The sequence below is a fragment of the Ceratotherium simum genome, chromosome 39 (assembly GCF_057802395.1).
Source record: "Ceratotherium simum simum isolate JZ-2026a chromosome 39, ASM5780239v1, whole genome shotgun sequence".
Lineage (NCBI taxonomy): Eukaryota > Metazoa > Chordata > Mammalia > Perissodactyla > Rhinocerotidae > Ceratotherium > Ceratotherium simum.
In genome coordinates, this window is record NC_141938.1 from 16092863 (window position 1) to 16106633 (window position 13771).

At 61.1% G+C, this 13771-nt stretch overlaps 1 protein-coding gene across 6 annotated transcripts in view; it reads right to left on the reverse strand.

Moving 5' to 3' along the window:
- Positions 1 to 1622: 1622 nt before the first annotated feature.
- Positions 1623 to 13771, reverse strand: part of ARID3A (AT-rich interaction domain 3A) — a 34703-nt gene continuing 22554 nt past the window's right edge. For all 6 annotated transcript variants that reach the window (XM_087425912.1, XM_087425913.1, XM_087425915.1 and 3 more), the window contains exons 4-9: positions 12914 to 12986; positions 9225 to 9408; positions 8504 to 8751; positions 5746 to 6042; positions 4603 to 4701; positions 1623 to 4453 (exon numbers count right to left, since the gene is read on the reverse strand). In XM_087425912.1, the coding sequence (XP_087282038.1) occupies positions 4278 to 4453; positions 4603 to 4701; positions 5746 to 6042; positions 8504 to 8751; positions 9225 to 9408; positions 12914 to 12986 (1077 nt within the window). In that variant the 3' untranslated portion in view covers positions 1623 to 4277. The remainder of the gene's footprint in view (positions 4454 to 4602; positions 4702 to 5745; positions 6043 to 8503; positions 8752 to 9224; positions 9409 to 12913; positions 12987 to 13771) is intronic.

The window sequence follows — 13771 nt, forward strand, 5'->3', positions numbered from 1 at the left end:
TGGGCACTCAGGAGGGGTGGGAAGGCAGACGACCCGAGTGAAAACTCTCTTCTTTTGCCAGCGTCCCTTCGGCCACCTCCCTCGGCTCCGCTCATCAGACCTGGTTTCTCGCTTCTCCTCCCGGGAGCCTCCCGGCTCCTAACGAGCAGGGCAGAGCAGGAGGCCCGGGACGGGGAGGCGGCCCGACCCTCCCTGCATCCCCTCGGGGGCTGTGTGACCCCAGGGCCCCTTGCTCCCTCTCTGAATTCCTCTTCAGCTCAGGAATGAAGATGCCGGACTGGCCCATCCAGTTTGCCGGAAAGGCCCTTTTATTAAAAAAAAAAATCCCATTTCCTTTATCGCCCTGGGGGGCAGGGGGCTCCAGAGGCAGGTGGGTTGACCTGTGTCCTCTGACCTCTCCTGGTCCCCCGGGTCCCCCGGGCCGAGCTGTGGAGGACGCAATTCTGGCAGGAGTGAGACGCGGCCCGGGAGGCGGTGGGAACCGGCCGGCTGCGACAGGAGGCCGGGTTGTTTTCCCTCCATCCTGAGGCCGCCTCGGGGGGCGCCGACCAGGCGGAAGGGACCAGCCCAGGCCGGCCGCGGCTGGAGCCGGTGGCAGCAGAGCCGGGTGGCAGGGGGCTGGGCCTGCCCACCGTCCAGCCACGCTGACCTTGAGCCTGTCCCGTCCTGTCCTCCGGGCGCAGGGGACGCGAGGGCGGACGAGGACTGGACATCCCAGAAAGTGTTTTCGGGCCCAAACCGTGCGGGGCTGCTGTCTGGTCTGCTTCAGAGGCAGAGGGGGTTGCAAACTGCAGCCTGAGGGCTGAGTCGCCCCTTGGTCTTGTTTCTGGGGTCCCACATCGTATGGACAGGTGACAGTGAACCAGACCACAGGGAGAAGGCTCAGGGGCCAGGGCCGGGGGGCAGAGGGGGGACATGTGCGGTGGGGGAGCTCCACGCACTTCACCCCGAGAAGGCCGATGTCCTGCAGTAATGGGCGGCTTCGAGGAGGGGGTGGAGCAGAGGTAACAGAAACCCCAGCTGCTCAGAGCTTCCCAGGAAAGGAGGGAGGACGGGCACTCAGCTATGAGAAGAGCTTGTGCAAAGGCCAGGGGGCAGGCTCCGGCATGGCCTCCTTAGAGAACCTCAATGGAGCCAGCGAGGAGCGGCTGGGGCCACACGCCTTGGGGTCGGGGGTCAGAACGCAGATGGTGGAGGCCCGGCCACACCTGTGTCCCCCTAAATCCCTACAACAGGGACTTTGCATGAGGTGCCCACGGAGGCGCTAATGGGCACACATGCCCACTTTAAGGAGGGTGACATGGGGGGGTCACCTCTCAGACATGATTTAGCCGGGGTCTCCTGCAGACACTGGGGCCGGGTCACTCTCTGTGGGGGGCCATTCTGGGCACTGTGGGGGGTCGAGCAGCATCCCTGGCCCCCACACTTGATGCCAGGAGCGTCCCCAATGTGACAAACACAGATGTCCCCAGACATGGCCTGGTGTCCCCAGGGGCACAGTCCTGGCTGGAGGACCCCTAGGTTGGCCTCTGTCCTTCTGCCCCCTGGACCCAGACGGGGTCAGGGTGGAGACGCCGAGGAAAAAAACCACAGAGGAGCCTTTTTCTGTTAAAAGTCAGAAGTGTCTTGTCTTGTTTTAATATCTCATCAGCTTTACAGGGTTACAATTGTCTTAAATATTTCTGGTTTAAATACAATCTGCATAATAATGTTATAAAATGTAAACTTTCAGTGTTCTTTTAAATTTCAAAATCACACCTTTTTTTTTTTTCTCTTTTTTGGTTTTTCTGTCTTTTTTTTTTTCTTTTTCCCTTTTAATACCTGAATGTTCTGCAAAAACTGAAATCGGTACTGGCCGCCCCGCCGCGGCCGGAGGTAGAGAGTAGTTGACATCTTTTTCTTAAAAGTATCTTTTTTTCCTTTCACCTGAGTTGGGGTGCGTCCCTGCGCCGTGGGACAAACCCCAGAGAAGCTGACATTTCACATGTCCGGAATGGAGGCGGAGTTCATGTTTGCCGAGAAAAAGAAACGCAAAAACGAAATGAGGGAAGAAAAAAAAAGGAAAGAAGTGGCAAAAAATGATAAAAAGCGATAAAAGTGACTGTACAAATGCACGACTATTACAGACTAACCCAGCCGCCCCGACGCCCCATCCCCCTCCCTGCCCGACAGCCGGACAGCCCTGTGGCTAGTTTAGGGGCCACACAGAACATTCTAGAAGCTGCCCGTCCGCCAACATCTCCGGAGCAGGGGAGCCCCCGGGAGCCCTCTGACCCTGAGATTGGGGGTCCCCGCCCTCGCTGTGCTGCTCAGCCCCACCCATTCTGGGGTGAACGGTGCACCAGCCTGCTTTGCATAAGGGGTGCAGAGCGCACCCCAGAACCCCCCACAGGACAGGACAGGTGGTGGCCGCAGCCGGGAGCCCTACCATCACCAGTGTTGCCCGCAGGGGCACCCTGAGTTAGATCGGGGGCCACACCACCCACCCCACGCGACCCCCGGGCCCCTGACACACACGGACACGCGACAGGCACGCAGGACCGAGGCCAGCGCCCCAGGATGCAGGGGGCCGGGAGGGTCCCGGTCCCTGGGAGGCCCTGAGCGGGTTTTGGCATTAAAGTCAGACCTGAGGTAGAAGGACCCTCACGCGGATGGCCCCCCGCGGGCCGAAGGCGGCCGGCCTGGCTCCCCGGCCGGGTTGGGGGGACAGCTCTTGGGCGGGACCGGACTGTGTCCCCTCCCACCATGATTGTGCTGCTGCGGAGGCAGATGGGGAGGAGGGAACCTTCCAGAAGGAAAAACAGAGAGAGAAGCCCCCTGCCCATGCCACCCGCTCCTGGGGGGTGGAGGGGGCGTCATGACCCTGAGATACAACAAAGAAGGGGTTCCCTCCGGAAGACACGGCCCCCCGAGACAGCAACCCCCAGGACCCCCAGGTCTCCAAGGCAACCATGCCCCCGGGGGGGAGCCGGGAGGTGGCCCCTCGCGGCCTCGTTAGGCCGGGCGCCCGGGGCCCAATTACAGACTCAGGGCCACCCGGGGGACAGAGAGTTCATCCCCACAGAGGGACAGAACCCACTGACACCACCTCTAACGGGGGCCGGGGTCCTGGGGGGCAGCCCCTCCTCGGCCTGCAGAGACCGTGTCCCCGAGCAGAGGGACCAAGTGGAGGGGAGGAGATGGGGGGGTGCAGGATGCCGTGGCCCCAAAATCTCACCCTGAGCTAAGCCCGGCTCACCCGTCCCCGTATCCACAGCCCCACTGGCAGCCCTTTTGGGCCAGAGAGGCTGCAGCCACTTCATCCCTGAGACAGGAGCCTGGGGGCTGGGACGCCGGAGCCCCCCATCTCCACCCATTTCCAGCACTTTCTCCTCCCTAGTTAAGACTCGCAGGTCCCTGACGGGAGAGCTGGTCCGAGGGGCACCCGGGATGTCACGGTCACATAGCATCCACGCCCCGCCGCCCCAGCACCTGAGTTCACGGCCTCCGCAGGCTCCAGCTGCCCGCCAACCACAGGCAACGCCCCCAAAGCAGTCATGGGAAAAATAAAAAAGGTATCCGATTTTTTTCTTTTTTTTTTCGCTTTTTCAAGTCCAGTTTCCCTGAATGAAGACAAATATATAGATATATAGATATATATATCCTCTTCCTAAGGTTCGATTCCTCCCCCGAAGAATAAAATAGACTATTTACAAAACAACACCCCGAGACCTCTTAAAAACCCCATAGAGTTCAAATAGCGCTATGTCCTTAAAAAAAAAAAAAAAGTCCCGAAAGCAACAAGAAAAAAAAAAAAAACTCAACTCATCTTGGCTCAGGGGCTTCATTCAACACAAGGAGCCGGGTGTGCGAGTGTGTGATGGAGAAAACAATAAAAAATAAAAGCGAAAAAAACAGGCAAAAATGAAAACACGCAGTGCAGGGATGTATGAGGTAAACAGGATCGGCCCGACATCGCGACGGGGCCGACCCGGACCCCCGAGTCCAGTCCAAGTGGGGCCCCCGGGGCCACGGGAACAGCCCCCCTCTCTTCCCATCTCCTCCGCTGCTCTCTGAATGTCCGAAACCTGAGTAATTCAAGTGTTCCTTGGTCGCCCCCTGTTTTATTAAATCTTCTTTATATATATAGACGTATATATTTTCTTTCTCTTTTTGGCGCTAGCTGTGGCTCGGTGGTGGGTGTCTCCCCCCACCCGTATCTGCCGCCGGCCCGGCCCGCGGGGCCCACCTGATCCCCTGCCCGGCCTGGCGGGCCCCGGGTGGGCGTGGGGGGCTGGTTAAGGCAATGAGTTAGTTGAGGTAGAAGACGTGGCCGAGCCCGATGACCCCGCTGGCCCGGCCTGGCCGCCCGCGCTGCTGCCGGTCCCAGCGTGTCCTCCCCGGCTGCTGCCACCGCCGCCTTTGCTGGGGGCCGCGGGCGGCGTGGGGGCCGGCGGCTGGGCAAACAGCACTCCTGCAGGGGGACAGGGGACACGCGTGTCACCGGGACTGTGAAAGGACCACGTGGCGGGCACCACGTAGAGCATCTCACTCGAGCCGCCCGGCTGGACCCAGGGGACCCGGGACTCCCGCGTCACCGGGGAGGGGGCGGCGGGTCCCTACCTGTGTACACGATCCCGTTGATCTCCACGGACATGCTAATACTGTTGCCGCCGTTGCCGCCGGGCACGCTCGCGGCCGAGTCCTGGCGGCTCTCGGAGGCTGTGGGAGGAGAAACACCACCATTCACCGTCATAACCGGATCCGGACGCACACAGCAGGCACTCAATAAATACTTATAGAACACGAATGCATTTGTCTAAAATTTGCTTTTCTCATGATTATGAGTCTCAAGCCACGTCGGCACGCCCAAGTCCTCTCATTCTTTTTTTTTTTTGCTGAGTAAGATTGGCCCTGAGCTGACATCCGTGCCCATCTTCCTCCACTTTATATGGGACGCAGCCACAGCACGGCCTGACAAGTGGTGCGTTGGTGCGCGCCCGGGATCCGACCCGGCGAACCCCGAGCCGCCGCAGCGAAGCGTGCGCACTTAACCACTACACCACCAGGCCAGCCCCATCTCATTCTTTCTAACAGCTGCAAAGTGGCCCAGACTCGACTCATTCACTCCCCGACCGATGGACACAGGTTGCTTCAAGGCCTCGCTATACGTTCTTGTCCAGTCGTGTGCCGCATAACGACATCTCGGTCCACGACGGACCACACACATGATGGTGGTCCCGTAAGATTAGGACCACACAGCCCAGGTGTGTCGTCGGCTGCACCATCTAGGTGTGTAAGTCACTCTATGATGTTCGCACAACGACGAAATCGCCTAATGACACAGTTCTCAGAAATCATCCCGTCGTTAAGCAACGCACGACTGTATGTTTCCTCGAACGGCTGCACTAGCTCTGCCGTGGACGCCACGTAGGATCACGGGGCAAACACATTGTCTACTTTTAAAGGGATGGAAAAATTGTTGTCTCTTTACACTCCCACCACCCTGACGAAGGGGGCCCATTTCCCCACACCCTGAGCAACATCGATATTCTCAAACTCTGGTATCTCCTTGTTAACGTGAGGATCCCCAACCAGACGGAGTTGAACAACTTTTCTTACAAATTTACTAGTCACAGCTGCCCATTTCTTCAGTTGGCTTGTCTGCCTTTTTTTTCTTATTGCTTTCTAGGCACTCTTTACGTATGATGGCTCTGAGGCCCCTATTTGGGGACACAGGCAGGAAGCACGGAGAGTCAAGGATACCTTGGCTGTTGATGCGAATGCTCATGGGCAGCTGGGCGGTCATGGCCAGGAAGTTCTGCTGCAGGGCCCGCTGCATCAGCCGTTGCTGCTCGTCGGCCACCAGGGCCATCTTCTTCTCCGGAGGCTCCCCGGACTCCAGCTTCTCCCGGAGCTGCTCCAAGGCGGCCGCCTGTGCCGCCACGGCTGCCTGGGCTGCTGCTGCTTGCACTGCTGCTGCCTGGGCTGCCACCACAGGGTGGCCCGCCAGGGAGACTGGCAGGCGGCCGGGGACCGTGATGGGGATAGCCGAGTCCTCCTCTAGACAGGAGAGAAGAGGAGTCGGTGGCCAGAAGGGAACTGAGGTGGCCTGGCCCTGCCTTCCACCCCAGGCAGGAGTGTGCAGCCTCTTGAATACCACCACTGACGGGGTGCTCACCTCCTCTCCAGGGAAGTGGACAGGTTTTTGAATAGACACAAAGGCTATAAAATCCTTTCTAATATCAGGCTCCTGGTAGCTGCCATCATGACGGGAACGTTGGTGATGAAGTAACAATACTAGCTACAGTAACAGTACTACAGTAGTAGGCAGCATTAGCGTTAAAGAGACTAAACAACATATATTATAGACATCACTAATTATAATGAGCTCACCACGTCTTGTCTAAAGCCATCAACTTGAAGGGCCGTCTCAACAACCCCATCCTACCTGAACCCTCTCATCCCCATTTTACAGATGAGGAAACCGAGGCTGAGAGAGGATGCATAACTTTCCCAAGGCCACAGAGCTGGAGAGAGGTTCAGCTGGGATTCAAACCCAGAATTCCAGAGCCAGCTCCCAACCATTCTCCTCCTCCCTAGTTGACACGAATGTCCCGGCTGTTCCCACACACTCTGGTCCCACTGGGGCCCGCTGTCTCTTCTTCTCCTGACTCTTCCTCCCCTGTCTATCCCTGCTCGCCTGGCACTGCCTCTACATGCCGTGTCCCCACTCCGGCCTTCGCAGTTGCTGGGCCTCCTGCTCTGGCGTTTCCGCAGCGTCCTCTCCTGTGCCTCCTTCTTCTGGCCTCAGCTGCAACGCCACCTCCTCAGGGGCCCCCTCATCAACCAGCTTTCCTGTCCCCGGGAGCCTCCAACTGTTGCTCACTGCGCCTTGGCTCTCTCGTGAGCTCCCCTCAGTCAGAACCCCTCATTCTCGTGCACCCCCAACTCCCCCCAGCTTCAGTACACAGTGGATCTGAATAACCCCTCATAGGTATCCCAGGAACGCCCCAAGGTTGGGGTAAACCGAGGCCCGCAGAGGACTGAATGAGCTAATGTTAGCGAGACCCCCTTCACCTTCGATCTGACCAGTCCCGAATTTTCAGGGCACCATGGGGTCACCTCGGACCCTCGGGCCAACCCCAGGAAGTAGGGAGTCACGGGCCATGTGGCAGATGAGAAATGGGAACTCTGACGGTGCCCAGACCTGCCTGAGGCCACGCTGTCACACATGCTGTTGGTGCTTCCGTGTTAGGAAGGATTCAGAGGCTCAGCGGGAGAGAGGACCGTGATCGACTGGTGATGTCTGCCGTGAACGGGGACTCGGGGTGGGGGGCTCTCTGCCTACCCAGGCCGGTGCATCTGGGCATTTTACACTCTGAATGCTCCCCAAACTCTACAAGGAAGGGATAATTTCCCCCACTTTACCCATAGAGAAAGCCGGGCTCAGAAAGGGGCAGTGGGCACCCGGCAACAGCTTCCAGGACAGTTAAGGGGTCATTTGATGGACCCACGTATATTGTCAATGACGTCTGCTGGGACAGCGTGTTGAGAAGGATTCTAAACCTCAAAGGGAAAGGATATGGTGATCAACTAGTACTGTCTGTCATGGGCAAGGATGGGGAAAAAACTTAATTAATTAATAGGGTTGGCCGCAGGCAGAATATGGAACCAGTGCCACTATGATTGATTAGCAATGTTTGCCACAGCATCAGGAAAGAGTGCAGCGCTCAACTAGCAATGTCTGCCTCCGCGTGGACCAGGGAAACAGTGATTAATTAGTAATGTCTGCTGGGGCAAAGGATGGGAAAACTGTGCTCGATTTGTAATATCTGCCTTGGCACAGAACTGGATGAAAAAACTATTGATTAGTGATGTCTGCCAAGGGCATGGGATTGGAGGAAAACGGATTGATTAGCAATGCCTGCCACAGCATCAGGAAAGAGTGCAGGGGCCCGCCCAGTGGCGCAAGCGGTTAAGTGTGCGCACTCTGCTGTGGCGGCCTGGGGTTCGCTGGTTCAGATCCCGGGCGCGCACCAACGCACTGCTTGGCAAGCCATGCTATGGCGGCGTCCCATATAAAATGGAGGAAGATGGGTACGGATGTTAGCACAGGGCCAGTCTTCCTCAGCAAAAAAAGAGGAGGATTGGCAGATGTTAGCACAGCGCTGATCTCTTCACAAAAAAGAGTGCAGAGCTCAACTAGTAATGTCTGCCTCAGTGTGGACTGGGAAATAGTGATTAATTAGTAATGTCTGCCAAGGGCGTGGGATTGGAAGAAACTGATTGATTGGTAATGTCTGCCTGCTGTGGGCATGGAATTGGAGAAAAATGGTGATTGATTAGTAATGTCTGCAGTGGGCACCACACAGGCAGATTGGCCGCCCTCTTCCACACCAACTTGGGGGTTTATCATCCTGGTTACCCAAAGAGGAAAAAAGGCAGCCCCGCCCCCCCAAGGTCACACAGCTGGGCTGGAGCTGAGTCAAGACCTGGTCCCAGGTCCTGGGCAGCCTCTTACCCTTCTTGATCTTGGGGGCTGGGGTGATGGAGCTGCCGTTGGTGCTGGCGGCCAGGCCCAGGGAGGACACGGGCAGCTTGGGTGAGGACAGCATGCCGTGGGCCCCGCCCGGCGAGTAGGCAAAGAGGGAGCCCCCAAAGCTCTGGCGCCGGCCCTCCCGCCGGTTGCTGTCGATGGCGGCCTGGAGCTCGTTGGGGTTGCTGAGGCCCCGCTTCTCACACTCATAGGGGTATAGGTATTTCATGTACCTGCAGGTGGGGTGGGGGCATGATGGCACCTGAGACGCCTCCTGTGGCTCCCTGGGGCCCCCGGCATGGAGCCAAACCCCGTCGTGGCACCACCTCCCTGTCCTGCCACACATCGTCACCGGGGAATCACTCATCAGAACTTGGAGCCACAGCCTTTGATTATGCTGTTCCCTCTGTCTCATTACCTGTCCCCATGACAACCTGTCACTAATCAGCACTCAATTCGCATTCTCGGGACTCAGACATATCACGTGGCCCATTGCCTCCGTGGTCCATCTGGCTGCCTCCTCCTCTCGCTACTCCCCGGCTGCCCCCGATCCTTCCTGCCTCAGGCCCTTTGCATGTGCCATCCCCTCTGCTCAGGACACCCTCCCCAATCCTGGTCACCCCATGGTCCCTCCTGCCTCAGGCCCTTTGCACGTGCCGCCCCCTGCCCAGGACACATCCGGACCCCGGCCTCAGGCGGCACTCACTGGGTCCGCAGGGTGAAGGCGGCGCTGGTGATGGACGTGGGCAGGTTGAGGCCCTTGGTGATCTCGCGCCACAGCTTCTTGTTGATGACCTCCACCAGGCCGCCCTTCTCCGTCACCAGCACATACAGCATGAACAGGTCGAGCACCTGCTTGGCCATGATGGGGATGCGGTTCACAGGCGTCCCTGCGGGGAGGGGCGGGGAGGGTGAGGCAGGGGCGCCATCACCGTGGTGGGGGTTGGGCAGGACACGCAGCAGACGCCAAGTCCGTGGCTAACAGGCTGGTCCAGAGCGAGCTCCCCCCTTGGCACTGTGACACCGGTGCCAGGTCATTGTCTGGGGGGCTGTCCTGGGTGCTGTGGGGGGTTGAGCAGCATCCCTGGCCCCACCCACTTGATGCCAGGAGCTCCCCCAGTGTGACACCCACAGACGTCCCCAGACGTGGCCCAGGGTCCCCTGGGGGCAGTCACCCAGGTGAGATCCCCGCTGCAGACAGCACCGAGGAGGCGGCTCTGCCTCAGTTTCCCCATCTGTGATCCGGACTCATCACAGATCTCACCTGGGGCCTGAGGGGGCACAGAGAGGAGGGAGCAGCTGTGGGGACCCCCTGGGGTCACGCCTGAGACACAGACCTTGTTATTGCTGCTCTGTCTCCAGCCCAACAGCTGCCAAAACAACCCGCCCGCGTTCCTGGAGGCCGGCTCCTGCCAGGGACGGGGCTGTGCGGGCAAGGAGGGAGCCTGGTTAATCCGCTCAGCAGCGTAGATGGGGGGCAGTGGGCCAGCCTGGGAGCGAGGCGCCCCCTCTTCCATCCACCCTGACCCTCCAGGCCCCACACACGCCGTCTCCCTGTCACCAGGAGCCCCGGCCGCAGGGTCTTCAGACCCCAGCTACCCCCATCCGGCACCTTCCCGGCTGAGGGCAGAGAAGCCCCCGTTGACACCTCTCTCCCCGGCACTGAAATGCCCCCACCCCCCCGCCGTCCTGCCCACATGGGGTCCCCCAGCGCTCAGCGTGGGATACAGCAGGCACTCAACACCCCCTGAAGGAAGGTCCAGCCTCGGGTGAGGGGCCAGCTCGCCTCCTCCCGGCCTGGACGATGTCCTCCACCTCTGGACCCTGGTTCCCAGCTCCCCCAAAGCCACATATTCTGGAACCACCTCCCACCACCCTCAGCCACTCCCGGGCCCTTCCCAGGTTGCAAAATCCCCTGTGAATGGACCTCAGGCACCCCTCCCTGCCCAAGTCCATTTCTCAGTCCAAGAGGGAGAGAAAAACAAGCAGAACCAAGTGTCAATGGCATGCTCGCCCTGAGCACACCCGACCTGAGCCCACCCACCCTGAGCTGCGCTGCCCACGCACCCAGGACACTGGTGTGGGCAGAGCCTCCGGGGGAAAAAAGAACAGAAGGAATCACACCAAGATCCTCCCGGCCCTCGGGCGTCGCTCTGCAGCCGGCGGGGCCTGGACGGATGTTTACAGAAGGAGCGGGGGCTGGGAGACCACAGAGCCGCATTGATGGAGGCCGGGCCATGGGGGCGATAAGGAAGGGTGGAGAGGTAGTCAAGGAAACAGCAGGAGGGTGGGGTGCGGGCAGGACCCCTCCCGCCTTTCCAGGCCCTGGAGAATTCTGACAGATTCAGTTGGGGGCTTCTCCTTTGTGATATGGGGAAAAACACTCCTTTTCCTCCGGAGCGAAGGGGAAGGGGCTTGTGGGATGCAGGACACGGTGTCCAGGGAGAAGGGGGCTTCTGACAGATTCTCAGCCCCAAAAGCCCCCAGTTACAGAGGGGGAGGGTCCAAGGAGATGGCAGGGAAGAGGGGACCTTGGAGCTGGGTTCTGAGGGATGCATAGGAGTTTGGTGCCTCCTGCCCTCCAGGAGCGCCTGGCTTGGTGAGGGAGGCAGGGCTGGACAGAGACCTCGCAGCCCTGTGTGGCCAGGGGCTGGCCTGACGCGTCTGGGGCCCAGCCTCACCCACACTTCCTAAATACCTCCAGGAGGCCAGGTGCCCAGTCTTGGGCAGAATGGGTGGGCTCCGGGCCTGGGAGCTCAGAGCCCCACGGTGGGGGGGTGGGAGGGGGGTCGGGCAGGTGTGGACGGGCCGATAAAGAGAGCAGGGGAGGGTCCCCCTGACCACATAGGGGGCGGCAGGCCTGGCTGCGGCTGGACGATAACAGGAGAGGGGCCCCCACCCCAGGACCGGTCTGGACTCGTCCGTCCCCGGCACGGGAGGGGTTAATCCGGAGGCCGCAGCCCCAGCCCGGGCCCATTGCGTCCCCTTCCCTTCCGGCCGGGCCTGGCCGGCCAGTGTTTACAGAAGCTGTGGGCGAGGGAGGGGCCAGCAGAGGCCCTGGACAAAGGGGCGGCCGGCTGGTCCCTGCAGTGGCCCCGGGGACCCCGAGGCTCCGCTGGCCCCACCCCTTCCTGCCTCTGTGGCTCAGAGGGGGTGTCCTCCCCGGCCTCAGTTTCCTTCCCTGAACAGCGGGGATTGTAATCCCCCCAAGGTGCGCTGTCGGGGGTCAGAGAAACGAGACCCACCCACAGTGGGCGTTCCTGGGACCCCATCCCCCTGGCCAGCAGGGACAGACCCCTGTCTCTCTGCCCCGTGGCAGCCCCAAGCTGAGGGCGAGACCCCGGGACACTGCTGAAGACCCCCAGGCGGCCCCTCGCCCTCTCTGGGCCTGGCTCACCCTGACTGCCCCTCCAGGGGTGGGGCCCTGGGCCCGCCCTGTGTCTGGGCCTCAGTTTCCCCACTGAGACACCCCAGACGCGAAGGGACTGAGGGCGGGATGGGCCACAGAGGTGGCTCGGGCCCAGCACATTGTTGGCGCTCAGTAAATACAGCCCAGCACTCAGCGTGTTTGGGGCGCCGCCACACGCGGGACTGTTTGCGGCCCGTCTCACAGATGGGGAAAGTGAGGCCCCGTGGGGAGCAGAGAAGGGGCCGGGGCCGGACCTCGCACCTGTGGCCACAGGACACCCGTCTCGGGGTCGCGAGGGCCAGGAAGCCTGTGCAGGAGATCCCGTCCTGTCGACCCAGTGCCCACTCGCCTAACTGGAGGCCAACCCTGCCCCCAAACAGAGGCTGGCCCACTGGGAGTGCCCTGGGAGCCAGGACCCCATGGGACCCCCTGCATCCGGTCTCAGCAGCAAGGGACGGAGCCTGGATGGTCAGCTCTGGGATGGGGGCGAGACCCCACCCCAAGGACTTACCCCTGAGATGCTCATGGTTGGGCCTCCCCCATCGGACCCGAGGGCTGGGCTGCACCTCCCCCTTCAGACCCACAGGCTGGGCCGTGCCTCCCCCATCAGACTGTGGGGCTGGGCCGTGCCTCCCCCATCGGACCCACAGGCTGGGCTGTGCCTCCCCCTTCAGACCCACAGGCTGGGCTGTGCCTCCCCCATCAGACTGTGCGGCTGGGCCGTGCCTCCCCCATCAGACTGTGGGGCTGGGCCGTGCCTCCCCTATCGGACCCACAGGCTGGGCCGCGCCTCCCCCTTCAGGCCCACAGGCTGGGCCGTGCCTCCCCCATCTGACCCACAGGCTGGGCCGTGCCTCCCCCATCTGACCCACAGGCTGGGCCGTGCCTCCCCCATCAGAAACTCCCGATGCCTCCAGCCCCTCCCTGCCGCTCTGACACAGCCCAGGCTGTGCCACTTCCGGGCCGTGCCGGCGGGCGGGCCTCACCTCGCTTCTGCATGAAGCTGAACAGGTCGTCCAGGAACTCCTTCCTCTTGGGGTCCCCGTCCAGTTCGTAGAGCTGTGAGGGCGGGGAGGGGACAGTTAGTCGGTGCAGAGGGGGGCGCGGGCGCCGCGTCCCCAGCGCACGGGGGGCCGACTGAGGGGGCTGCTGGCAGGGACAGGCCCTGACTCCGGTCCCCCTGGCCCCACCAGAGTCCAGACACCTCCCGAGACCCCACCGAGCATATGAGAACCCGGGCCCACTCAGACGAGGAGGCTGGCACACCTGCACGAGGGTCCTGGGGCGGCCGTTGCAAATGACCACAGACGGGGCGGCTTAAACCACAGAGCTTTATTCTCCCCGAGTCCTTGAGCCAGAGGATCACAGCGGGTGGGGCCGCGCTCCCCCCGGAGGACCCAGGGGAGGGTCCTTCCTGCCTCGTCCAGCCTCAGGGGGCTCCGGGGTCCCCGCACTCGCGGCCCTGGCCCTCCCGTCTCTGCTTCCCTCATCACGTGGCCTCTCCCTGTGTCTGCGTCCACACGTCGCTCTTCTTACGGGACACCCCTCATTGGACTTGGGGCCACCCCCCTCATCTCCATCTTAACTCAATTCCATCCGCAGGACCCTGTTTCCAGTCAAGGCCCGTTGATGGTACCAGGAGTTAGTCTTGAACTTGTCACTCTGGGGGACACAATTCGTCCCAGACGGTCGGCTCCGTTTTGCAGAAGAGGAAACTGAGGCCCAGAGGCAGATGAGCCCCGGACTGTCGGGGTTCTCTGGGCTAGTGCGGGGTAGGGGGCCCCGGCCACGCTGACCATCAGCTCCCAGGTGCCGGTGGGCGGGGGAAGCCGGCAGAGATAATT